The sequence below is a fragment of the Strigops habroptila genome, chromosome Z (assembly GCF_004027225.2).
Source record: "Strigops habroptila isolate Jane chromosome Z, bStrHab1.2.pri, whole genome shotgun sequence".
Lineage (NCBI taxonomy): Eukaryota > Metazoa > Chordata > Aves > Psittaciformes > Psittacidae > Strigops > Strigops habroptila.
The window spans coordinates 68,517,887-68,545,672 of NC_044302.2; the positions used below are offsets into that span (position 1 = coordinate 68,517,887).

The window sequence follows — 27,786 nt, forward strand, 5'->3', positions numbered from 1 at the left end:
GGAAGGCAAAGGAATATTCTTCTTGGAGGCCCTGGGGAGATCATATCTTCTAGCATCAGCTTTCAATTCTCAAAACCTTTAACCTGCCTGAATATTTGTCTGTATACATAACGTGTAGAGAAGCAGACGTGTAAAATTGTCTTATTATAGAGAGTAGCCTCAGTCTACAGAAGAAACAAGAATCAGCAATGAAATGCTGAGCTGTAATTATAAAGCATATTCTCTTTGATGCTTAAAGTACATGTAAAATGTTCTGATAAGAAAGTAAAGGTTGAAATTAAAGTGGTAACAATTGCAGTTAAAAATCCTTTATATCTTTGGTTGGCTTTAGTGCAGTGGATGTTTGGAGGATTTTCTTTGCTACCACAGTTGCGAAGTCTGCATTCTTATTAACTATTCCAACTTCTACAATCTTGTTTCCAGTAGGAGAAGTTACATTTGATTCTTCTTGTTAGAAATGCATTCTCTTTCTCTCTCTCTTAATAACATTCATATTGGAAGGATTCTTCTCTGGGCTGAACTGCACATTTTTGATGTGTTTTCTTCCATTGTTTTGACAGGAGGGAAAGGATTCATGTTCACAGTCTCTGACATTCAGGCTGGGGTTGTTCACTACCATCACGATGACAGTGATTCTACTAAGGACTTTGTGGTATTTAGGATTTTTGATGGCCCCCACAGTATTCGCCATAAGTTTCCGATCAATATCCTCCCTAAAGATGACAGCCCTCCATTTCTTATCAGCAATGTGGTCATAGAAGTTCATGAGGGACAGATGATCCTGATTCAGGGCTCTATGCTTCATGCTTCTGACATGGAGTCCAGTGATGATTACATACTATTCAATATTACCAAGCCACCGCAGGCTGGAGAAATCATGAAGAAACCAGGACCAAACCTGATAGGTAATGAAACACATCCACAATAGCATACTTATCTTTGTCTGTCCCACCCCTTCCCCCTGCTTTTTTTAACTACGTTAAATGTTACAATTAGGCAATTTATTTTGGCTCAGGACAAATAATGGAAAATTTGAACTTCTTTGTAAATACCCATCATTAATTAATGTCGGTCTCAGCACGAGGATAACTATACCTGTGAACACAATTTATCCCAAAATTCTTCCATTTTCAGTCTATTTCCCTGATGTACTTTTCTCCTCCAGAAAAGTTGGGCTAGTCAGGAGTTATTTGATCTGCAAGGATCCCTGACAAGTTCAACGCTATTAGGTGATGCTAATGATGCTAAAAGTGGAAGAAAGCTCTCCTTCCATTCAACTGAACTCAGAAATTCCTGTGCTAGACTGCAGAGGCTGCTTGTTCTGCAAATTCTCTTTTGTCCTCTGAATAGAGCTTTAGGCCAATTTGCTGTGTTGCATAATTTTTTGAATGATCTTTAAGCGACATAAAAAAGAAGTTGATGATCTTCAGGAAATGTGGAAGATAATGCAATAAAGGACTTGCCCTAGTTAGAGTAAGAAAAAGAACATTTTGCTTCACCAGTTACTTGCACAGCTAATGGATAATTTTTATGAATTGTTAAAATCATGCACTGTTCAATATAAGATATAGTCTTCAATTCAACAGGGTATTCTGTCAGCAGTTTTCTTCAGAGGGATATATTTAATGGAATAATTTATTATCATCACTTGGGAGGAGAAGTATTTGAAGATTCCCTTGAGTTTGTGCTGTGTGATAGCCATGACCCCCCGAATCTCTCAGATCCACAGGTATGAAAATGAAGCATTTTTGGCAGAGTCCCACATATTTCCTTCAAATGGATGATGATTTTATGCCTTCTGACAGACTTTAAAATCAAATTGGTATGGATCTTTTCTGTTTGTTGTTACCCTAGTCATCACCATAAGTAATGTTCTTCAGAGCTAGCTCTTGTTGTTGCTTCCCATAGGGTAATTCTTTCTGCTGGGCCACAGAGAGACAAGTTCATTGCAAAGGCTTTTTCCTACACTGTAAAATGAAATGTTGAAAACAGATTAGATCTGGAGATGGTACAAATAAACAAAACAGTCCTCCTGAAGTTAACTGAGAAGAACTGACTCACCCAGGAGTCCAACATACTGAATTTAACTTTGATTTAATTTAAATGGAAACTGCTAAGGTTTATAGGCTTTACATTTAACTGTTGTATATCTCCATTGCTCATGTATTCATGATTTGGCATGACAGCCACATCCTGTATGTCATATTCCAGTGATACACTTACTTGTCTGTGTGCATGTTTGTAAACAACTGCTTGGACAATCTCTTCTTGAGATGAATCTCTGTTGACTCCACTGTCTCCCTGATTTCAGGTGATGATGGTGCACATTATCCCTGTGGACAATCAGCTACCCAAAGAAGCCCCAGGCGTGACCCGTCACCTGGTTGTTAAGGAGACTGAGATTGCTCACCTAACTAAGAAACATCTCCATTTCATAGATGTGGAAGAGCAGGACAGGGAACTCACATACACCATAACCACTTCCCCATTTTTCTCTTGCGCACACGGGTAGGTGTGACCTGCCATACCTTTCAGGTGGGACTGGGTAATGACTTATCTAAGAGGAGCAGCCTCAGTGGCAGTAGCATTCAGGTGTGTCAGGTTCTTCAATTGTTTACTTAAAGTGCAATAGATGGATGCACCTCCCTGCAGATGATTAAGGGTGAGCTAGAGCTGAAAGCAGCAGAATAATACATGGAGTAATTAAAAAAGGCCCGTAGTTTAGCAAGAAATAAGGAGGAAAGCACCTAAATTATTTTCTCTCCTTTTGTTGGACTTGCATTTTACACTGCCCTATGGGATCCTGTGCAGCCTTGAGCACAAGCCACATTACTGATGGAATGGGACTGACCTGGGCCTGCCCCAGGCTGAGAAGATGAGGTGCTACAGTTTTTTCTAGGATCGTGTTATCACCCTGGCACTGTGAAGGACTCCTGGTCCTTGTCCCACGGAGCAGAATGGAAGCAGAACTGGTTAAGGAAGCAATGAGCGTATGGGATGAATGGGTGTAGTAGCTGTTTACATGTCACTGATGCTGTTTCAGCAGGTGGAAATTAGTGACAGCATTGGTGACAATTTGCTGAATAGAAAAGTTTAAAATCCAGCCATTGTATAGTTCAAACTGAAGAACATCTCTTTCAATTTTGACCTCAAGTAACAGAGGATCAGTATGCAACTGGGAAGAAGGATGTTTAGGCTGTTCCCCTATTCAGTCAAACAGCTACACGGTTATCCAGTTTGCTGGTTACTGCTGTTGGAAAGCTGGCTTTTTGGAGATGGGTTCATTTCAGAAGTTTAAAGATGCATGATATAATTTATTTTTCTACATAAAAGTAAATGCAGGTTTGTAAGTAATAAGAATGTGATGGACTAGACTTTCAGGAGGTGTGATTGGTGTCTGGGGTGTACAGAGACACGCCTGTAGCAAACCCAGAGCTTGCTTAAAAGGTATGTAATGAATTTTCATGACCATCCTGATACACATTTCTTGTGATCGGTTTTCTGTGATAATGTTTAAATGAATAACAAGGACAGAAGAAAGAAATAGAATATAGTTGGAGTGGGAAGTTAATTTGAAATGCAAGACTGATCTATGTGACTCTTGTTTTTCCTGTTCTTCAGTATTGCTAACCAGGATGTGACATATATATTTTTGTACAGCCATTCAGATGCTGGGAAGCTGTTTATGGTGGACACCATCCCCAAGCTAGTCAAGGACCCTGCTGCTCTTGCACTGCGGTCCTTTGCTCAGGTTTGTTATGTTACCTGACACGAAAACCTGTTCTAAAAGATTTAAAAGTTACAAGTATACAGCTTCTTTTTGGCAGGAAGAGAAGAGATTAAAAATTAGAAGCAGTACTATCACGAGCTCTGCTTAAAAAGCTCAAAACTTTCATAATCCTATTCCATCTTTTAAAAGACATTTCCGTTATGATTCAGTTTTGCAACATGTAAACACAATTGCTCTTCTGAAACCAGCAGGGGCTGCAGTTTCCTAGGGTAGCCTGTGTTTGGATCTAGCACGATGTTAAGATCAAGAAAAAATGAGGCCTTGAGAGTTTCCTGCTTATTCTCAGTGTCTCCACCAGTAGATGTGGTACAGGCTGAAACAGCCTCTTTCAGGATTCTGTTGCTGCGTTTCCATTTAGTCTGATGGATGTCTTACGAATACTAATGAAGTGCCCTGGTTTATATCCTGATGTATTGATAAGGTTGCATAAAGGTGATCATTGCAGTACCATAGCGAGAGCTCTGACCCTACAAATCCTCAATCACGTGCCTAATATGGGTGTCTGGATGCCAGATTTTGGTGGTTATTTTACCCTTTTTCAGCAGCCTGCTCTCAGAAAAAAGAAAATAAAGGAGGAGGCAAATTCTGTATTCAGACATGCAGTTCCTGTGTGTTTATTAAACTTCGTTAGTTTACAAGAAAACATTTCATTAGAATAGGGTCTTGGACCAGCATGCATAAAGGGCTCCATCAAGGAGGCAGGCCATCGCCTCTGTCATCACTTACAAACTGTGTATTTTTTACTACAGGTTTGAGTATTTGAACCTATACTCACTTGGTTTGTAACTAAAGATGCATTTAATCAAGGTATTGCCAGTATATAAAGAGTAGATGCAAAGTACATGGAATTAATTTTGGCAGTTCAGATACCATCTAATCAGGGGATGAGAAAGGTCCCTAATGTCCTGAATTATGGCTTTCCCATTATCTATTCTTACATCCCCCCCTCTTCTCTTTTTGCAGCATGCTGTGAACTATATGAAAGTTGCTTACATGCCACCGCTGCAAGACATCGGGCCTGAACCTCAGCACGTCCAGTTTATTTTTTCTGTCAGCAATCAGCATGGTGGCACTTTGCATGGGATATGCTTCAATATTACAATTCTTCCTGTGGACAATCAAGCCCCAGAGGTAGGGTGGTGGTGAAGGGAAGAGGAAAGGACTGGAAATGGCTTTGACTAGAAACAGAAATGCAGAGAGATGTCTTGCTCTGACTGAAATGAAAAATAAATCTTCCATGGGATCAGCGTTTCAGTGTGTTACATGTAGCCTGCATTGGGACTGCAGTGAGAGGGGAAGTGTGGTAAGTGTGCAAGGTGATTTTTCGTGCTGAATAATTTGAGGGCTACCTTCAATATCTGAGTGGCTGTACACTACGTTCTAGTTAACAAAATGCATTCCTCTTCTTTGTGCTGCCTATTGCCTATGGAGGCCGGGAGCCTTCTTGAATAGGATTGGGACTGGGCTGCACGTATTAGGGCCTACTATTAGTATATTCCTTACGTTTTCCTAACACAGCCTTTGGCATTTTATGTTTTAAGGTGTCGCATGTTCTCATACCAGAGAAAATTGAAATTGCCCTCTTCAGTGTATGTTGTGAGGAGCGGTAGAAAAGACAGTTAAGCATTTTCTCTTCCATGCAGGTTTATACAAGACATTTAAGAGTGGAAGAGGGTGGCCTGAGCACTGTCACAGAGGAGCACATTCTCATTTCTGATGTGGACACAAAACAGGAGCATCTTCTCCTCCTCCTGCAGAGACAGCCTCAGCATGGGACGTTGGAGCTGGATGGCATTCTTGTCAGTGAAGGCGATAGGCTTTCCTGTGAGGACCTACGTATGCTGGCAGTCAGGTTAGAAAAGTGGCTGTCTTCTCCTCTTATGGTGGCTGAGTCTCTCAGTCAGATGAGTGAAAGCCCTGCCCTGAAGTGTGTGAGGTGCAGAGGCTGCAGCTAACAATACTCACCATAGCACAGCTCTGGCAGAGCTGCTCCAGGCCAAGATTGCTGGCTGATCCTCAGGACTGCAACAATCACTGCAGAAGCTGAGCTGCTGTGTGGCCAGAAAGTGGGAGCTAGTGACCATGTCTGATGTAGATAGGTTTCCCTAGAAAGCACTGCCCCATGCAGATAAGGAGGCAAATTCTGTATTCAGACATGTAGTTCTTGTGAAGAAGGCAGTGGTTGCCAGCTTTTTCTTTTATGGAAATTGTATGTTTATTAAACTTTGTTAATTGTATTAACACTAATTGTATTAGTGGAATTAGTGTAATACAAGTGAAAACTTGTATTAACACTAATTAACCCAGAGAAGAAAATGTTGTTGACATATTTGTGGCAAGAACGAGACTCGATTTCCTACATGCATGCAGAATTAGAGCTCTCTGACTCTGTTTCCATCTGTAAGTCAAAGTGGGCACCTACCACAGCAAGGACATACATGCTTGGTAGACACAAGCAGCCAGAACAGTGATGACAAAGTCTCAGTGAAATCTTATTCCCAGCTGATGTCTGGTTTATATTGGCAGTTTTCTTCATCTAGGAGACCCCACAAGTCTTCTGAAGACATTCTGATCCAGAATCAGCAGTCTTAGATGGACACATTGGCACAGGGATTGGCTTTTTATATTGGGAAGGATCCACATTGTCTCTGGCATGACCACAAAGCAGAAAGCACAGCTTCTTTGTCTATGTGAAATATGTGTAGCTCTTTTTTTCTTTCCCCCCCCCCCCCCCCAGTTATCGGCACGATGGCTCTGAGACTCTCACTGATGATATCCTCTTTGCAGCCACAGATGGCATCCACTTTGTAGAGTTCATCCTGCAGGTCAAGGTCAGTGTGTTGCATATTTCTGAAAGCAATTGCCTCTGTAGAAGAGTGCAAAGCCTGATGTCTGAAAGTCTTCACATCCCCTTGGAAATTGGAAACTAATGGACTCGTTAGGCTTTCAGGTTTATGTGGCAAATTGAAAGATTTGGCCTGGGCTAGCTGAAAGACATTTGGACTTGCTCTAGCTTGGGTTCTTCTGCCTGGAGTTATTCTCTCTCGTCTTAAATTTGGGGGCTGAGATTTTTCTCAGGCTGTAATTACCTAGTTCGGTTTACTTTTGTCTTTGAATTTTTAATATGACCCTAATTCAGTTGGTTTCATTTTGTTCATAGAGAGAGCTCAGTGTACTCTAACCATGATACCATGCTGCTGGTTTGAGCAGTATGGAAGGCAATGTATTAAAACAACAGTTTTCCACTGAAATGAAAAATAAAAGATCTTATTTTTCTGATCAGGTGTTGCCTGTGAATGACGAGCCACCCGTTATGCAAACAGGCCTTGTTCCTGTGCTCCACTGCCTGGAGGGTGAAGAAGTGGTCCTCTCCTCGGAGTACATCTGTGCCACAGATGCAGACAGTGATGACATGAGACTGATCTTTACTCTGGCTCGCCAGGCCTGTCATGGACTGGTGAGGAAAGCTGGCATTGCTGTGGATCGTTTCTCCCAAGCTGATGTCATCTCTGGTTTAGTCACATATAAGCACACCAGTAAGTGAGTTAAGGACAGAATTTGTCTGGAAGGTGGTCACAGAGTTTTCTGGCAGAAAATCTTAACCAGAATTCATATAATCTTTGCAGAATCTCAGCAAGAACTGCTGAGAAACCACAGGTGTTTTGACTAGGGAAAAAGGTAATTTGGCTTTGAAAAAGGGCTCATGGTATAAAACTAGCAAATGTTTTAATGAGCTCTCCAAATCCCTGTTTGAAGTGAAAGATTTATTAGAACAAATACATGAAAACATCATAATCCTAGAGGATCTCCTTCACTGTTGCTGGTAAAATATATTGAGGTGGGTTTTTTTTGGGGGGGGGGGAAGGGGGAAAAATTAACATTAAATTAGGTACAAAATAGAGCCTTTTTATTTGTTTCATGACATTAAAAAAGCCCACTTGGAGCTTTTTCCATAGTCATGTTTAGATAAAATGACGTAACACTGTAAATGGGGATGCCATGTTTTAATAGAAAACTGTTAACAACCTGAGATACTTCTTGTTTGCCTCTCCAGTCTAGATGGATATCTATTTCTGGACAGTTTATAGTATTTCTGTACCATAAGATAAATGATCAGATTTTCTGAAAGAGAACCATAGTGCTAAAAAGATGTTATTTTGTGGTTTTAATGTTAAAATAAAAAAAACCACCCGCTTTTTAAAAATGTTTTCTTCTGGAAGACCGTGGATATTACCACTTGTCATAGAAAGAGCATACATACATACATATATATACACACATAAAAGAAAGATCTTTTCCTACATTCTTTGAGAAGGAATGCAGAAAAATCTCTCTTTCTGCATTAACGTATGTTTTGCACATGCCGTACTGAACAAAGAACAGAATCATGAGTACTGCTAGCAATTTTATCACGATTACGATATAATATAACAAGATTGAAATAGTAATGTTATAACTATTAGTAATACTAACTTAGCTATATAAATTTCTGCACCCTTTTATTCTAGAATAGAAGCTGGCTAAACTTAATTACAAACAGCAAACCAAATTCTTAACCAAACAGCACCCCCACCAGCCAGAATTAAGAATTCTAGTAATTTTGTTTTTTCTTCTGACTGAATACTGCAGACTGTCCTTGCAGGATACAAAATTAGTCTTCATGAAGTTTTGGTAGAACATTTCCTCTGAACTGCAATATTTTTTCCAGGTGGGGAGATTGGCCTGACTCCTTCCATTGACATCTTAACCTTCATTGTCTCCGACAGTGAGGCCGGCATAGATGTGAAAGACTGCTGTTATGATGGTCCTCTTCTTCCTCCAGTTCCCCTTCACAATCCATTTCTAGTATATGACCTTAACATCACTGTACTTCCGGTGGACAACCAGCCTCCATCAATTGCAATTGGTGAAAGCTTCCTCTCACTATAGTTATAATGTGGGCTTATGCAGTACTGTAATTGCTAAGGACTCAGGGATTTTACTTGTTTGTTTGTTTGTTTGTTTGGGATTTTTTTTTCTTTAGCATCAGAAAGGGTCACCTGAGATCAGCAGACAGAAGTTTTGAATCAGAATATCCATCAAGATTTCTTTTCTTTTGCTAGTACAGTGTAGCCGCCAAATTCAGCTGTAGGTGCAAGTGTGAGTAACTGCTTGTGGCTCTTCAGCTGCATGTTTAGATCATGTAGTTAGAGATAAGAGTGCTCAGATCTACTCCCCTCCACCTATACATGCCCATTGCTGTATATGTAAGCATCATGGTTTATTTCCAACCAGCAATCAAGCACCACGCAACCTCTCACTCACTCCCCCTGGTGGGATGGGGTCGAGAATCAGCGGAGTTAAAATGAGAAAACTCATGGGCCACCCACACAAGCAAAGCAAAGCAAAACAAGCAATTCATTCACTGTTTCCCATCGTCAAGCAGGTGTTCAGCCATCTCCAGGAAAGCATTCCGTGTTAATAGTTACTTGGGGAGGCAAATGCCATTGCTCCAAATGTCCCTCCCTTCCTGCTTCTTCCCCCAGCTTTACATGCTGAGCATGATGCCATATGCTCTGGGATATCCCTGTGGTAGATGAGGGTCAGCTGCCCTAGCTGTGTCCCCCTCCAACACCTTGTGCACCCCAGCCTGCTCACTGGTGGGGTGGGGTGAGAGTCAGAAAAGGCCTTGACTGTATAAGCACTGATCAGCAGTAGCTAAAACACAGCTGAATTATCAACACTGCTTCCGGCACAAATCCAAAATTTAGTCACATACAACCTATTATGAAGAAAATTAACCCCATTCCAGCCAAAACCGTCACAGTAAGCTATGCCTGAGTAAAAATGATCAATATCTTCTCCCCGAACTGAACTTAGGTCCAGAAAATTGTCACATGCATTGTTTGTGCAAAAGCAGAATGTAAATCTCTATCTACTTTTGCATGTAAAATCTACAAAAGAAATTTAGACTCTGGCCCTTATATAAAAGGAGAGAATATTTTAATACCTATATTTAATGTTATGTTATTAATATAACTATATTCTGTTAATGAATGAAGGCAAATCTATGTTATATATGTAACAGATCAAATGAATAGATTTGAACCCATATTTTCACTAGTACTCTTCAAAATCAAAAATATTTACTTAAAATGGAAATAATTTTGGTAATGTACATTTAGTCCAACAGACTTCATTGTGCGAAATTTCCAGTAACTTCCTGGGCTTTTGATGAGGTCCATAGTATAGAAAGGTATGCTTTCTGTGTGCCTGCCTTTTTCAATGTCATTTGTTTGTTAGCATCACATACATGCTATGTATCTCAGAGAATATCTAAGCATATATATGAGTAGTTTTGTAATTGGCAGGCTCTCACCCAAGTAATGTTCTGGAAATGAAGCACTGTCCCATAAGGGAAATTAAGCAGTGATGCATGAAAAATTATTCATTATGAGCAATTCAGAACAGCTCTCATATAATTAATGCTCTGACAAACAGAGATAGCAACTGATTTTGAGCAGCACATAAACTATACCTAATAACTTATCAGTAAAATAATTTCACAATCCCCTTCCTCTCTACATACATGATGGCAAAAGTAGAGTTGACAGTGTAAGCACATAAAAAAACCTTAAACCAAAACCCCTCGGTAACTCAATATTTGTTGTCTTTTCCCCCTTACTTACTACTTCCATTTGTATTAACAAAAGCAACAGTAAAATGAGCTAAAAAAGCAATAATGCTTCTCATATTGTTTGTATGCAGGTGCAAGGTTTGTGGTGGAGGAGGGCTTCTCAACAGCCCTTACCACCATCCATTTGCTTGCCACTGACCCTGACACCACTGCAGATGACTTAGAGTTTGTCTTGGTTTCTCCTCCCCAGTTTGGTTACATTGAAAATATACTGCCTTCTCCAGGGTTTGAGAAGAGCAACATTGGTATAAGTATAGGTAAGTCTTAGTGACATACAGTAATCAAGCAGATGAGATACAGAGGGCTTGTGGTGCGGTGGGCTCTGATAAAGTAGTTGCAGGTGCGTGCATTAATATGGACTTATTGAGGAAGGCAGGTGGCAAATGGAGAGCAAATGGGACTGTGATGGAGGAGTTCGAAGGCAGACTGCAGATTTGAAAATGCGAAGAATTATCACTTGAAGTAAACAAGCCAATCTTTGCTTTAATTATTCCAGCTGCAGTCTATTAGAAGTGGCAATATGAGACATTAATCTGTTCTCTCTCTGCCTTCACCTTCAATCTCCCATGCAAGGTTCCTGCACTTCCCTTCACCTAGATCTCCGTCACTTAAATGGTCTAGCTGAGAACTTGAAAAGCCTGGGTTCCATATTAGTTTCCAAGGCAAAGAAACAGAAGTGGTAGAGATGTTGGTTCGCCTGGATGTCTTCCCTTGTCCATCTTCAAACATTGTAACGCAGTTTCATCCTCAGAGGAACAGACTGTGGCATGCTCTGTAATGCTACCAGCTTTTACCAGTGTCTCCAGCCAGACACCCAGAATCACTGAGCCTTTTGGTCCCCATTTTCCCGGTCTGTCATAGAAACACAGAATGGCTAGTGCTGGAGAGCACCCTCTAGTTCCAAAACCCCCAGCCATTGGCAGGGATACTTTCCACTAGACCAGATCAGTCAAGTAACAATTAATGTAATTACTTAGAGCCCAGATCTTACCCATTATTTGGGTCTTTTTCTTTGAGCTCAGTTCTGCAGACTGAACTGAGAAGCATGAAGTTGCAGAGTCCCACAAGCAGCAAAAAGATGCGTGTTTGTTTCAAGGGAAGGGCATGTGCCCTGAGGTAACATGTGCAGTGTAACTCTTTCATCCAAAAAATCATCAAAAACTTTTAAAAAACGTTACAAAATCCAAGATATTTGTTCTTTGAAGAAATACATAGTTTCAGAATTTTTTATGATAACATAAGACCAGAAGGCTGGAAAAGATTGTGTTAACTCATAATCTTTTTAAAATCTCTAGCTTCATTTCAGCTGAAGCACCTGAAAGCTCTGAACATAAACTATGTACAAGCCAGACATGAGCGAATGGAGCCAACAGCAGACCACTTTGTACTTTATGTCACTGACGGTCTGCACCGCTCCACAGAGACTTCGTTTTTTGTGCTGATCAACCCAACCAATGATGAAGTCCCGGAATTCATAGCAAGGAATATTACCGTAAGGAAATAATCAAAATGTCTGTCATAGAATTATTCTATAACAGAAAACACTTTTTTACATAGATAAGAACATTGTTCTGACGCCTGTTCCTCTGCACCTTTCCTTTACTTATGTAGTTCAGCCTAGTTCAGCAAACAGCCCAGTTAAATCCCATGTAAACCGGTAACACAGAGCTGCACTGGGACTGTAGTAGTGCACAGCTCTGGTAGCTTGCAGTTAAGAAAAAAAAAAAAAAGCAGCTCAATCTTTAAACAAACAAGTAATCTAGAAAGCAGAAGGATCTTCATGCTTCTTCTGGTTTCTCAAGAGCTTTTATATATTCCTGTATTTTTTTATATATTTTTTTTTTATATATTCCCGTAGTTCTTTTATGTTTCAGGCACAGCCTTTCCCCTCTCTGAAGACTGCTTCTAAAATAAGAATTTTAACCCTGCCTTCTGCTGGGTTTGAGAAGAGCAACATTGGTAACCATGCTAAGGCAGTGTAAACTAATCTTACTGTGAAGTAAAAAATGCATGCATGTGTATAAATGTATGTGCATCCATTATTTTTATATACATATCTTTATATGTTTAAATTCTTTCTCCTTGGCACCTAATATGAAGTTTATTTACCTAACAGCTTTTCTATTAATTGAGGCAGATAAAAACTCCTTATCCCACCTTCTCTGTTCATCATTGTAACCATTTACTACTCTATGTCACTTGAAGTGGTTGAAATCAGTAGCTGATTCAAGAGCTACTGGGAAAGGGGTGGAGAAAACAGTCATACACAATGATAACCTACTTAGGAAACAATGCTAAAATTCTCTGATTTTTTTTTATGTAAAAGAATTTGACATTTTTTCTTTCATGTTCAGGTTCAAGAAGGGGAGATGAAAGAGCTGGATCTTTCTATTATCAATGCGGTTGATCTGGATGTGCCTCAAGACCGTTTGGTATTTGCGGTTGTGCAGAGGCCCCGGTACGGATTCCTTATTAATGGAATTCATGGAAATGATATTCTACACTACAAACAGTTAATTAACCATAACCGCCACAGCCATGAGTTGCTCGTTCATGACTTTTCCATGGAGCTACTGAAGAATGGTAGGTGCAGCATTCTTCAGACATTGGTCTTTCATTTCTTTAATGAGACAAGGTGGCACAGTAAGAAACCTTCAGGACTTATTTAGTCACTTGCCTTATGTGTATTTTCAAGACAATGTTTAGGAAGCCCACTGTAGGAGAGGGTCAGGTTCGAAATCATCTTAGGAACCTGAAAGTGCACAAGTCCATGGGGCCTCGTGAAATCCACCCGCGGGTCCTGGAGGAGCTGGCAAATGAAGTTGCTAAGCCACTGTCCATCATATTTGAAAAATCATGGCAGTAAGGTGAAGTTCCCGATGACTGGAAAAAGGGAAATATAACCCCCACTTTCAAGAAGGGGAATATGGAAAACCCAGGGAACTACAGACCAGTCAGTCTCACCTCTGTGCCTGGCAGGATCATGGAGCAGATCTTCCTGGAAACCATGCCCCCACAAAACCTGAGGAGAGATACTTCTTTTCTCTGTTGTCTAATACGAACCTTCAGAAATGTCAAGTTCCCACCCCAAATTCCTCAGCCTTCCCAAGTGTTGTTTTTGTCTCTCTTCCAATTGCTTGGCTTTTCTTTTTTCCCATCTACAACGGTGACCAAGCTACCTCCAGCCCAGATCCTCTAATTGGCTGTGGTCACAGCCACAAGGCCAGCTGTCCTCCCCAAGGCTTGTTTAAAGCTCCCTGAGGATTAAGGCACAGAAAAGTGTTGCCTAGTAGTCTCACCCTTGCTATGATCCCTCTTAAAATGAATTGGAATGAGGAGAGGAGAAGACATGTGCCTTTTTCAGACCAACAGAGACGTTTTTGTGGAGGGAGTCACTCCTTACTCAAGTCAGGCTCATGTCTTTGAGACAATAGTATGTTGGCAGATTAATGAACATCAGTGGCTCACCAAGCTTATCTTCCGGTAGCTGAAACAAGCTTGCTATGACAGGGTACATGGGGAGGGGAGATGAAAGAAGGGTGGGGGGAAACAGAATGAAACTATGTGAGAAATTTTGCTGGAGTCAGATTTATTTGCTTTTTCCATTTTTCTCCCTCTCTTTTTTCCCCACCACCCCCTGCATAGGAATGAAGCTCATGTACATGCATGACAATTCGGAAAACCTCACTGACAGCTTTAGAATCCAGTTATCAGATGGGAAACATAAAGTCATCAGAACCATTTCAGTAAAGGTCATTCCAGTTAATGATGAGAAACCAGTGCTGAGCAAGTAAGCCACATGTTTCTATCTCTGACAGAGGGACGAGTTCAGACAAAATGATCCAAAAGTGATCAAAACAGCAAATTGGTGACTCATGGGGAGAATCACAGACTAATGTCAATACAGATGTTTCCATGTGGGTCTCTATCAGCCTGTTTAACAAAAACATTCTTAGTGAAACAATGACATGCTTTAATGTTGCTCAATATTAAAAGAATAGAGAGAAAAAAAAAAGTGGGGGAGCATGCTCATTTTGCCTTTTACAACTTACTTGAAGATGTTTGCCAGAGAGCCCTGATGTTTGCACACCTCTGCTGGCCACTGACCACCATGATATTGGCTGCAGTTACTTTGCTTTTCCCTTCCCTGGGACAGCTGCCTGTCTAAAACACCTTTCTGGAAGCAGCTCTGTATTTTGGCATGAGATAATCCACAAAGTTGATGCCTCCTTGCCTCACAGGGGAAAGCGTTTCAGCTTCACGATTCTCTTATTTTCTCTTATACAACCCTTAGCTATAATTCAGCTTTTCAAGAGATGCATGCCAACTTCCCTTAGAGTTCAAACCTAGGAAGCAGAAATGAATTAGACGTGGTCAGAAATTGCCTGGCAGACCATTTGTAGATAGGCAGCTGGCTGTGAGAAAGCTGAACCTCCTGGGCATTTTAACAAGGGACTTGTCCCTTGAGATTCTTATTTTTTAGCTGATGCTCTGCCACAGAGCATCAGGGCCTCCATCTTCTGTCTGGTTTCCAGTCCCAGGCAGGCAAATGGGGAGCTGGGGACCCAAAAGCTTTGGGCACATGACTCGAACCTCTGAAGTTTGCATTTCAGAAATGACTCACAGCCTGTTAAGCAGGCTGCCATTAATGTGGGCATTTCCGATCTCTTAGGATATTTGGCCTACCTTCAGATCACACCTACGTTTCCCATTGCAGAGAATTTTGAATGTTTTGTTTACCATGCAGAGCTTCCTGTATTAACAAAGTTTTGTAGTTGAAAGATTATCAAGGATCACATAATACTCACAAAAGAGGGTGTCCATTTCTAGTTAGAATAAAGGTTATAGTTTACGCATTCATATCAGATACTCATAATTGCCTATTTGTTCCTCACATGGTAAAGACTGATATGACATTTTCCACCCTTTCTCTCTGAAGGAGGGTGTTGGAGTACAAGAACTCAAGTGTTTTTAGCTTTGCCCAGCTGGATCCAGAAACTGCTGCTGCCTTGTCTGGTGTTGTTAGAACTCATAATTTGCCACTCCTGTGGTGAACAGAAGCACACAGTGACCCACCTACTTGAAAAATAGCTATTTCATTATAAGAAGTTACTGCTTCTTGCCTGTTACTCTTCCACTGATATGCAGTATGCACCCAGAGTTTAAGCAGTAGTGCTTTGAGGAAATGTGTTCAGTTTGGCATTGAGTGGTCTAGCTGCCACATTCAGTCATGACATGGCTGTGGGGTAGGAGCTCCCTTATGCCACTGCAGTGTTTTACAGGTGAACATTTGACAATACCTGCAAGCTTTTTCTCACCTTTTGATCTGGGGACACCCTTTCACCTGAGGGAGTTTCAGGTCTCATCTCCATTAGCTGTGGTCAACAGACTGAAGAATCTGCAGTGGGATGTTTTTAGCTGGCAAACAGTGAGTGCCAAAAGCTCAATCTGTCACCTCTTGGATTGCATCCTGTAGCAAGGAGTGCCTTGGGGGAATGTAAGGTCCTCATACATTCCCCTTGAAAGCTTCTTCTCAAGATGAGACACTGGTGCTAGAAACAGCATTGAGAAGAAGCCAGTTAGTCAGTTAGTATCTCTTAAAGATTAGGGTGAGCAGTGACAGACAGTTGAAAGACAGTCTTTTCTCTAGTGAACAATCAGTTCATTAGAACCAGTACTGCTATTGTAGCAGTAACATAGAATTCAGCCTATTTGTTTACGTCATCCTCTTATAAATTGTGTGAAGGTAAGCAGAATAGATCCCAGATTAAGACAGATGCGATAAATCCCTTATTGTTGTGGGTATCTGCTTTGCTATTTTTCACCATTCTACAGAGAAGCTGTTCTACTCTGTTTGTTTTTTTTTTCCTGTTTTGAACTGAAATAGGCACCCTCCCTTTAGTCCTTCTGTAGTAGTCATTTCTGTCAGAATCTGGGTAATCCATATTCCTGGCAGAGAAATTACATGTCAGAAAGGTTACTTTTCTTTTACTGCATCAATACATGACTTTTAATTTTTGCAGAAAGGATGATATAGAGATGAACATGGGTGAAACTCGAATAATTTCCAGTGCTGTTCTGTCAGCAGAAGATAAAGACACCCCCAGGGAGAGAATTTACTATATATTTGAAAGACTTCCAGAAAATGGTCAGCTTCAGCTCAAGGTTAGTCTTTGTACTTCAACAAAAAGAAGGCATGCAAACAACTCTCTCTTTTTTGGATAGAATGAAGTTCATCTTCCTTTTCTCCCAAATGTCTGTCGTGTTTTGAAGTAGACAGCTATGGCCTGTTTGATTGCTGGAAGAGTGTTTGAACCAAACAATGATGCTGTCCCACAGGCTTTGACAGCAAATGCCAGATCCTCAAGAGAAGGAGAGGGTGAAAAGCATAGCAGATCGTCTAAGATGACAATGGAGAGAGATGTTGGGAGAATCAGCCCATGGAGGGGGAAAACAAAGCATCAAAGATGAGAGAGGTGAAGGGGGAAAGTTCTTGATCAAAAAAAAAAGTGACAAGTAAGCCATTATTTCAGTTATTTCAAAGTTCAGAAAGAACAGAGGGAGATGTGTGTGAAAGAGTGAGGAATAAATCATGAGCTAGAAAAAAAGTATAGGGGGAACGAAGGGAAAAAAGGAAGAAGATGAAAAGGATATAGCAAGAGGAAAGGCAGAAAATAAGTTTAGAAATGGAAGGAAAAATGACCATTAACTGACCAAAGATAAGCCACAGGAAAGAACAAAGTTAGAAAAAACGCCTCTTTTAAATTGCATGCATGTATAGTAGAAAAAAAACCACCAGTTTTTAAGACCTGCAAGCATGGAAAGTACTTTGATGTTGGATCCTTTCAAGAACCTGTGGATCACAGGATCATAGAATCATAGAACAATTTGGGTTGGAAGGGACCTTAAAGCTCATCTAGTTCCAATCCCTCTGACATGGGCAGGGACACCTTCCACCAGACCAGGTTGCTCAAAGCCCCATCTAACCTAGCCTTGAACACTGCCAGGGATGGGTCATCCTCAGCTTCTCTGGACAATGTGTGCCAGCGCCTCAGCACCCTAATAGTGAAGAATTTCTTCCTGATGTCTGACCTAAATGTGCCCTCTGTCAGCTTAAAGCCATTCCCCCTTGTCCTGTCACTACTTGATTAAACAAAAATCCCCTCTCCAGCTTTCTCCATTTAGGTACTTAAAGGCTGCTCTAAGGTCTCCTTGGAGCCTTCTTTTCTCCAGGCTGAACGAGCCCAGCTCTCTCAGCCTGTCTTCATAGGAGAGGTGCTCCAGCCCCCTGAGCATCTTCATGACCCTCCTCTGGACTCACTCCAACAGGTCCATGACAAAATCTCGCATGAGGCTTGTGAATTAAAGGGGTCCCACTCACTGGCTGGAGTCTGACAGTTTGAACATTCAGGGTACCCGCGTGTGTTTGAGCTCTCTGTCCTTGATAAGCTTTGCTCCAAAGCTACTGACACTGTTACTGCAGGCTAAATGTCAAATACACAGATCAGTCCAGGTACTGTGCTATCTTCAGAAAACCAGGAAATTTCATTTGTCAATTCAATTTTTTTCTATCAGAGGATGACCTCTGGGGCTCTCAGTTTTTCTGCTTTCTTGAAGTTCTCTATAGGTTCACTTCTGATATCCCTTTAGGTATGGTTTCAGATGGAACCAAAGGCAGCTTTGTGAAATTAAGAAATAGAAAACATAAGCTAGGTCAGGAACCATTTAATTTTCATCTTGTTGATGTTTCAAAAAGAAGGGTGCAGAAATGTATTTCCTGGAGTAAAAGTGGCTAAACCCCATTTATTTTATTCATGATCACTGTACCTTCTCCAGCCTTATAGCTGCTTGGGAACAACTCTATTTACTGCCTTTCAATGCATACTATGAGGAGAGAGTCTATAACTTAGGAGGGAAGCCAGGTATCTGTCACTAACAGTCTGCATAATGGCAAAGAAACACAGTTAACTGGGAAGGATGCATAGGTGACTATCTGTTTAATAAAGGGTGTTTATTCTTTCTAGGTAGGCCAAGGCTGGATAACTCTCCAAACTGGAATGAAGTGCAGTCAGGAAGACCTGGATATGAACCTTGTGAGATATGTTCATACGGGAGCTATAGGCTCCAAGAACCAAGACAGCTTTACATTTTATCTGTGGGATGGGTACAACAGGTCCCCAGGTGTGGAGTTCTACATAAATATCAAGGACATGGAAAAGGGTAAAGATCTGTCTTACTTGACATTTTACAGTGCCTGTTTCTGAAACAAAGATGATGTATGTGTCCTGATCCTCCCCTGAACATTATATAGGCCCTTGACAAGTCTCCCTGCAGATCCTCAAAGTCTCTCTGCATGGATTTCACTGCTGTCCAGAGCCCTGATGCTCCTGCTGGTGAAGAAGTGGTCCTGGGATTGGAAAAGGCACTGCCTAAGAAAGTGTGTTGCACCTTGCCTCTCAGGACTCCCAGCTATTTTTCAAATAGAGTTGAAAATGTCCTTCTGAACCTAGCTTTATGTCTGAATAAAAGCACAAGAAAATGGCAAGAATGTAACAAGGCAGACAAAAAGCTGTTCAAGAACAGCTCTGTCTCCCAGGTTTATGCCCTATTCTTATGGTCTCTCTTCCTTTATTGCATTCCTATTAGAAACTGAAATTAGACCAAGTTAACCTGACACTGCTAAAATGGGAAGAAGGGTTCAAAGAGGTTGTGTTGTCTCCATCCCTGGGAGTTTTCAAGCCCTAATAGGTAAAGGCCTGAGCAACCTTGTTACGGCTGATCTTATGGCTGACCCTGCTTCAAGCAGAAGGTTGGACTAGAGAGATCCTGAAGTACCTTCCAGCCTGACTTTCCCTATAATCCTACAGCCCTATGATTTTTCTACTGGTGATGGCTTGCATGTGGCTAAATAATGCACAAGAGATCAACTTACAATCCAATATAACTCCTTTAGTGTTGTTTTGTCTATCTTGCAGGAGACATTGCTGTTTTTACAAAGCCTCTTACAGTGCCAAAAGGGGATCAGGGTTACATTACAACTGATGTTCTGCTTGCACTGGATGGTACCGACAAGCCAGAGGAACTCCTCTATGTGATAACCTCCCCACCTCAGTATGGACAAATAGAGTATGTCAGATATCCTGGCATCCCCATTACAAGCTTCAGTCAAATGGATGTAGCAAGACAGATAGTCTGCTATGTTCATAACACAAAAGCAGTTGTTCCTGAAGATACATTCAGGTAAGGGATAACACCTCACCTCTTGAACTTTCCCCCTTGGATTCTTTTTGTATTCAGAAAAACCCAAAACTCAGAACAAACAAAAACAAATAAAAAATTTCAAAATAGGTGGAAGGCCTGTGGGAATTCTCAGTATTCATATAGCAAAGATATTTCTACTATAATATACACAGTTGGGACTGCTTTGGTAATAAATGCATTTTCTAATTGATGTTGAAACTGTAGCCAGAACCACATTTACTCAATGATACCAGTGTCAATATTATTATAGTGCCCAAACATACACATCTGTTAAGATTTAAGTGTGGGAGAAGGACTAAGAACATACTTTGTGGAATTTTCCTTTGGTTTCTTGCTACAGCTGGATGTGGTGCTAAATAACTGCTTTCTTGTCTATTCTTATTTACCATATTTATTTGGCTCCAGGCTTTTTGAATCCATAAGCAGTTCTCGAACAAAGTGAAAATCAGTCCACTTACGTATTTTTGACACCACAATAGCTCAGAAATTCATGTAGACAATTGGATTTTGGGGGTAAACCTTGTTGCCTATCGAAACAGTTCAGCCTAGTGATATTGAAGTTATATTAAGCGATATTTAAGTTTACTTTCACCCAGTTCTGACCCTTCTTCTTGGACCTGCTTAGCTGAGGTGCACTTCTAAAGTGCATGCTTCCTTATTTTATTCTTAAATGAACCTCCCTTGTTTATACAGTGGAATGATGTAATGAGTTATCATCAAGTAAAGACAAAGCAGACTCTTGTTGTTCAAAGTCCTGGAGACAGTTTTGTCAAAGAGAGCAAATTCAGGGGGAAAAAACTGCTCAGAAACAAAAAAAATGTTTCTAAAGGAAGAACACTTACTTCTTGCTAGCATCGGCAATTTTATCTGAAAACAGCTTTTGACAGAAAAATGAACTTTCTGTAAAATTCAGTTTTTCCATCCAAAATTAAAAGTTTATTGTTTTTTCATTTTTGACTAAGAAAAATCAAGAATTTATCTCCTAAGAGTTGAAATTTAGAAAAGACCACTTTTTACACTCTCTTATGACAGATTCCTGATGTAAATGGCATTTTCAATAATGCATGATGAAGATTCAAGAACATGTAGTGTCATTCATTTTGAGAGCTATTTTGCAGGGAAGTCAAGCAAGTGGGGCATGGAGACATCAAATAAACCTCCCTATGACACCGGGGCAGCTCAGGTGACATTATCTGGAGTTAAGCCAAAAGTACTTTTGGAATTTTCCTCAGTTTAAACATTTTAAACTATCCCTCCCACTAAATTCCATGTGTCAGAAATTCTAGTTAGGATACTTGTCTTATCTACTTGAGTCATAACAGAAAAAGTGAACCAATATTTTCTGGCTTTATGTTTCTCAATTGTGAAACACTAGGATCAAAACTAGGATTAGCTTAGATAAGTAAGGTTGCAGTCATGCCAACCCTAGCCTGTAGGAGTAGCTTGCATAAGTATGACTTCTATACCACACTTATGAAAAGCAGACCAAATAATACCAGGGAAACCGCGCAAGTGGTTTACGCCAATAGCTACGAACCAAACTAGAAAGTCAGCCTTATAAGTTTATAATGCTCTAATAAATATTGATATTCCATAACTATTTAAATCACAATAATTAGTATTCCTTGATGTTGTCATTTGGAAAAGAATTTGGTTCTGTGTAGACATACAAATATTGTGGCAGAGTATTACGATTACTTAAACAAGGAATGGTTGCATTAATTATATGGGTAATTATAGGGGGAGGAGGGATTAGCTGATCAAATTTTTACTTTCCACTGAAGTACTTCCTTCAGACATAAATTTGTCTGGATTGTTTGGTGCTGCTGGCCTGGAAGAAAGATTTGGCAGCGCTTTTTTGGACAGACAACTTCAAGTGATTAGCAACCCGACATCAGATGCTGGCAGCAGGATACTGAAAGAACATGCTAATGTCCTCCATTTTGACACGCTGGCTCGATTTTGTAATGAGCTGGCACTATTTATGATTCCATTTTTATCTTTTAAATGCCATGACAGATGGTAGGTCCTACAGCCAACTCTGTTGCCGTCAAACTGCAGAAAGCATGAAATGTTGGTAACGGTGAAATCAAACCATGCAACATGTCCTCCTAACTGTGCCTGAGAGTTGTTCCCTGAATTTCATCAGAGTGAGGAGAATATTGGCTGCTCTCCATTTCTAAGGCAATGATGAAGCAGCCTTAAGCCGGAAATAAACAACCAAAATCTCCCAAAGTGCAGAAAAAATGACATCTTGGACACAGTCACCTCTGAAATCAAGTGGTATATGACATTTGCATGGTAAATTTAAGTCTGATATATATCCAGGAGGTTTGTTCCTCTCTGGTGTTCTGTAGAAGACTGGATGAGTCTTCAGTTTCATGAACTGAATTATCTAAGTCTTTCACTTAAATCATCCAAATGATTTTACAGCCATCAAAAGAACCAGAGGAAACTCACTTCTGCTGCAATCTTGCAGACTCTTTGAGAGATACTTAAGGTCTTGATTGCATGTGTTTTGCCCCTTTTTGACTTAGCATAGTACTATTGATCATTATTCTAGTTCTGTATTTGATTTCAGTTAAATTACTAATAGCACAACCCTTTTACCATTGGCACAATAGCATTAGGTCAGTGCAGACAGATGTCTCTAGGTTCCCAGCTGGGAATACCATCCTCAGTAAACATATTTCTAACTGCTATATAGTCCCTGGTCTGCCTGTGCTCATTCCCATCTGTTTCATGGCATACTGCCAGTTTACAAGTTGATCAAGCCCTAATCATCCAGCATTGGTGAAGGCAGTGAGTAATTTTAGATGGACAGTCTGCGTGACACAGTAAGCTACTCCATGACCTACTGAAGGTTACTTACATTCAAGGCATGCAACAATAAGCCAGGCTCTGACCCTTTAATTATTTAAATACTTCTTTGAGTTCTGCAGTCAAGAGAGCAAGGGGAGGCAGGTACTATAAATGTCAACCAGTCCCTGCTTCTGAATGGTAGAAGCACGGTAGGTGGAAAGCCGTCAGTTAGGCTGGCCCTCAGTGCCTGAAACAACTGTTTGTGATAGTGTTCCATACAAGATCAACTTCGTAAGTGTAACTGTGCATTCAGAGCCGTGGGCATTGGAGGGTGGGAGAAAAAAGAAGGTCAGGGAATACGAACAGTATGCCACAAGCAAACTTCTTTGCAAAGAAGACTGTTCTGGCTCAAGCAGGACAAACCTGGGTGAAAACCATTCTGCAAGATGCTTTTACATGTGCTATGTGTCATAACCACAGAAATTTCTGTAAAAAGAAAGGTAACTTTTATGTGCTCTATAATGGTGGGACACGAAGGATTGTGAAACATTTTCAAAACAATTTTTTGTTCCATATACTCTCAAAAGTTTTTGTTACAGGCATGACAATGTGCAATGTAATTGCTTTTAGAAAAAATACTTAAGTAATAATCTTGACAATGAAAGCTAGGATGAACTTTGAAGGCTAAAAGATTGGTTTTCTCTACCTTTATTCACAACTAAATTTGATAATAAATTTCTGCAGAACATGCTGTCACTTGAATGGCAAAACCCCATACCCCACTGGTAGGCTTCTGTCATGATTTAACCCCAACTGGCAACTCAGCCACATCATTCACTTGCACTGGTAGGACAGGGGAGAGAATGCAAAGGGTAAAAGTGAGAAAAATTGTGGGTGGAGAATATAGAAATTTTACTAGGTAAAGCAAAAGCCAAGCACCCAAGCAAAGGAATTTGTTCTGCCTCCAGGAAAGCAGGGATCCATCATGCAGAATGGTTACCTCGGGAGACAAACATCATCACTCCAAATGCCCCTCCCTTCCTTCTTCTTTCCCCTTCCTCAGCTTCACATGCTGAGCATGACCATGACATATGCTCTGGGATATCCCTTTGGCCAGTTGGGGTCAGCTGTCCTAGCTCCTTGCACACCCCCAGCCTGCTTGCTGGTGGGGTAGTGTGAGGACCAGAAAGTGTTGTCGCTGTGTAAGCACTGCTCAGCAGTAACCAAAACATCCCTGTGTTATCAACAGTGTTTCCAGCACAAATCCAAAACATAGCCCCATACCAGCTACTATGAAGAAAATTAACTCTACACCAGCCAAAACCAGCACAGCTTCCAACAGATTTTTCTCTCCAGCCTTGGGCACCTTTATCTTTTTCTTGTTTAGGAACAATAAATTAACCAGAACATAATAAAATCTTTAGTATGCCTAAAGAAATATTACAGCTTGAGAGAGAATTATAAGAAACTATGCTGGTATTAATAGAAATTCCTAGCATGGAATAAGACCTTTACAGATCTGATCCTTTGATAAATACATTATATGGACATCTACATTTTAAAAATTACCCTAGCAACTTGTGTAGTTCTGCCCAGTATCTCCCACAGAATCTTAGTGTTAGTGAAACCTGACTTGAGTTCTGTAAAGAAACATAAATAAGTTTCTCTGAATATACAGAAATTTACCCTGAACAAAACTGTAAAGTAAGATGAAGATGGATCTATTTCCAGCTTGCTTTTTAAGATAGTTTTAGGGATATTGGGTACGAAAGGCTTGTGACAGTGAAGAGTAAGAAGCCATAAAGTGCAGACCCTGCACTTCAGACACCGCTTTCTGTAAGTTGTAGACAAAGCCAGCACTTTCACTGGCAGTTGCCAGTGCCAGGTAAGCAAGTGAAGATCTATTAAGGATGTGTACAAGGGTGTATGTATGCCAGTGGGTGCACTAAGCCCCCAGCCAGCTTGCCATTTTAGATCTGCTCCACCTGTATCTGAGCTAGGAGATTAGATCAGCTCTCTTATGGCTGCTAAACTGATGGACTGATGGATACATCCTCAAAGCCATTCTTCTGGCATCTACTCAGATTCCTGCAGATGCAATTGTAACTCTTGACATATACCTAGACATCTGCTTTCGTGTTTTTAAGTTACACACCTACTCCACCCACAGTCTGAGTTTGAGCTCAAACCAGCCCTACTACTTTTGCAGTGTCAACACAGGCAAGTCCTGTAGTAAAGGTGTGTATTGTCATTTCATTTCAGTACATGGTGAATCAAGAACACATGCTGAAGACTACCTTGCCTCTCTTTGCCAGATTCATCATCAGCAATGGACTGAGGACTAAGCATGGGACATTCATGATCTCTTTGGAGGCAGTTGACCAAGCTTTGCCCACACTGTCTAGGAACATGGGGTTAAGATTAGTGGAAGGCACTATGGCACTCCTTTCTCCTGACCTCCTGCAGCTTTCGGATCCAGACACTGCCAGAGAAAACCTTACCTTCCTCTTGGCTCAGCTCCCCCAATACGGTCATCTCTATTACCAAGGGGTTGTGCTACTGCAGCACAATTTCACCCAGCAAGACGTGGACAACAGGGATGTTGCATACAAGCACCGAGGTGGGGATTCCCAGATTGACAGATTTACATTTGTGGCAACAGATAGGACGAATCAAGGCTTCATCGTGGAGGGCAGGGTGCAGAGCGAGCCAGTGGCATTCACCATTCAGGCAAGTGTGACTACATGCTTACTTAAAAGAGATACATAGCATGGTAAAGCGGAAAATGTAGTAGTTTTGATGGTACTTGCTGCAGTTTATGATTTAACTGAGGTATTTATCAGCTAATGTTTGCTTTCTGTGTTCCATCAGTAAATAACTACTTGCCACAATGCATTACTCAGGCAAAGAATTTTATAGAGTTCAAAGAGAAAGACTGTATTTAAGAGAAAAAGAAAAAAGACATGTTGCTTATATAAGTATAAGCAAGTATGTACTTATATACTTATCTTTGCTAAAATATTTTACCTAGAAATCTAAACCCTAAAGCTGAGCCCAGCTGTTGGGAGGAATGAACTTCCTCCTGCTCTCCTTACCCACTTGGTACCTGACCCACTGATTTGCATGTGAAGGACACTAGCATGACTGTTGATCTTCATGTCACAGGAATCTTGAATTACAGCCACTTTGCTCCCACAACTAGACAGCCTGTCTTTCTTCTGGGAGTCTTTGGCTGCTCTGATTCTTCCTTCCCTTACTAGGCTATTTCTGTTCACTTTCCATTTTCGTTATTTTCAAGTTCTTCCCACCATGTCATAGGCTTAGATGCCTCTGCTATAACTTCTTGTATGTATCTATGTGGCATGTTTCAGTACGCAAAGCAGCCCTGGTTGCACTGTATGTCAAAATTCTGTAGTTTTCAAAACACTGATACTAATGAAGAGGCTCCTAATTTTTCCGAATGAAAAGTCTGATGTTATGTGATGAGCAAGGAGTGCTGTATCAGCAGAAAATTAGGTATAAAACCAGCAACAACTGTTGCAGAGCGCTAGAAGATTCATCAGAAGTTGTGAAAGGTGGCACAGATTTGAGGAGACATAGTGGCCATGTCTATGACTGTGATTATCATAATCTTTAGGTTTCCAAGCTTGTTATTGTAAAATATTGGTGAGAAACCTTTGCTTTGTTATGAAGAAAATTATATCAAAAAGGAGAAGGACTATGATGAGTGTGGGAAATCAGGGTAGAGGTACACAGAATTTGTGTTGCCCTCCCCAGTGTGTGCTGTACCCCACTGCACCCATCAAGTGACTGGGAAATGTGGGCCTGGAAACCTCTCATGGGAAGTAGTACTTGAATGGGGATCAGACTTGTGGAGCAGACTGCAAGCCAAAGTGGCTATTGCTACCCTGAGCAGGCTACAGTGCTTTTAGAGAAAGTAGGACAGAGAATATCCTGATGTTGTAAAATTAATATCCATTTGTCTAACTTTGATTTAGGTGGATCACTTGGACAAAATGGCACCAAAAATTATTATTCTCCATTGCTGTTCTGATGTGGAACTGCTGAAGAATGGCAATTACGGGATCTATATTACTGCCAGGTCCCTGAAGGCAACTGACCCTGATACAGAGGATGACAAAATAATTTTTAAGATTTTACGAGGTCCTCGTTATGGCTACCTAGAAAACATAACAACAGGTGCTGTCTTCTAGAATCTCTGTATTTTGGCACAAACATACCCTGTTCATGTTTGCTTGATAAAGGAAATCAAAATTTCTTATCAAATTTTGGGCAAGGTTTGAACGTAGTAAGAAAGCTTTTACACTAGAACTTGAGTCTCTCATTCATCATGAATGCTCAGAGAGTTTGAGATGATTGTTAATAGCTGCCGTTGAGAAACTAGTTTTTGTTTGTGTTAAGAGGAAAAAAGAAGGATGAGTATTGAACTTGGCTGTTTGATAAATACGTCACATGGGAAGAAATTGGTTGGGGCTTGTAACAAGTTGAGATGTTGCTGTTTGGCTATAAAACCACATTTTTGTAAGTTCAAATTTTCTAAGTAAGTGCTCAACAAAAAGTTGAAAGCAGCCTATATGAGCTATGTGGTTCTTTTTAACAGGCTTTTGATTCACCTGAATGTTTCTCTTCTTTCCCAGGTGGATTTATTCAGGAAAGGTTTAGCCAGAAAGATTTAAACAGCAAAATCATACTTTATGTCATCAATCCATTGCGGGAAGTGAATGCAGACAACTTGGAGTTTCAAGTCACAGATGCCAGTGGAAACTTGGCAGTGCCCCAAAGGTAACTCTGACCAACCCTCGATGGTGTGTGCTTTATCCACAGTGAATGAACACAGGCCAGGCTTGAAGCTACGCAGGAGTGAACATAGCTGTGAATCAAACTGCCATTCTGTTGAAGAGTAGAAAGGTTTCTTCCTTCAGGGAGGTGAAATACAAAAAGCTAGCTCCAGGTTAGACTGGGGCACAGTTCTCGAGGGCCTTTGGGGCCTCGCAGGACAACATAATGGAGTTTACTTTAAGTGGCAGTTGGGCTTTTGGTGATGGGAGACACTGGGTGCTGAGGAACCGGACCGTTGCTTCATGTACATGGTCCTACAGCTGGAGGTCACTCTTGCCCTATCATGAGAGCTCTTGCACAAGCTTGAGATCACAATGGAGGGGATGCTCTCAAGCTGTAAAAGCTAAGAGAGCACTGAAAGAAGGTGGAGTGCACACATCCACGGCCAAAAGTTATA

At 40.8% G+C, this 27,786-nt stretch overlaps 1 protein-coding gene across 7 annotated transcripts in view; it reads left to right on the forward strand.

Annotated features, from left to right (window-relative positions):
* Window positions 1–27,786, forward strand: part of FREM1 (FRAS1 related extracellular matrix 1) — a 71,432-nt gene that overhangs the window by 25,267 nt on the left and 18,379 nt on the right. For 2 of the 7 annotated variants that reach the window (XM_030470342.1, XM_030470343.1), the window contains exons 9-27: window positions 561–905; window positions 1,587–1,729; window positions 2,312–2,508; window positions 3,661–3,751; window positions 4,754–4,921; window positions 5,434–5,642; window positions 6,528–6,621; window positions 7,074–7,326; window positions 8,499–8,696; window positions 10,538–10,723; window positions 11,762–11,958; window positions 12,821–13,049; window positions 14,112–14,256; window positions 16,490–16,631; window positions 18,491–18,686; window positions 19,442–19,706; window positions 24,845–25,259; window positions 26,528–26,729; window positions 27,188–27,332. In XM_030470342.1, coding sequence (XP_030326202.1) covers window positions 561–905; window positions 1,587–1,729; window positions 2,312–2,508; window positions 3,661–3,751; window positions 4,754–4,921; window positions 5,434–5,642; window positions 6,528–6,621; window positions 7,074–7,326; window positions 8,499–8,696; window positions 10,538–10,723; window positions 11,762–11,958; window positions 12,821–13,049; window positions 14,112–14,256; window positions 16,490–16,631; window positions 18,491–18,686; window positions 19,442–19,706; window positions 24,845–25,259; window positions 26,528–26,729; window positions 27,188–27,332 — 3,820 coding nt within the window. Of the gene's footprint in view, window positions 1–560; window positions 906–1,586; window positions 1,730–2,311; window positions 2,509–3,660; window positions 3,752–4,753; window positions 4,922–5,433; window positions 5,643–6,527; window positions 6,622–7,073; window positions 7,327–8,498; window positions 8,697–10,537; window positions 10,724–11,761; window positions 11,959–12,820; window positions 13,050–14,110; window positions 14,257–16,489; window positions 16,632–16,805; window positions 17,218–18,490; window positions 18,687–19,441; window positions 19,707–24,791; window positions 25,260–26,527; window positions 26,730–27,187; window positions 27,333–27,786 lie in introns of those variants that run through there. The other 5 variants (XR_003989193.1, XM_030470344.1, XM_030470345.1 and 2 more) reach the window with 5 other exon arrangements.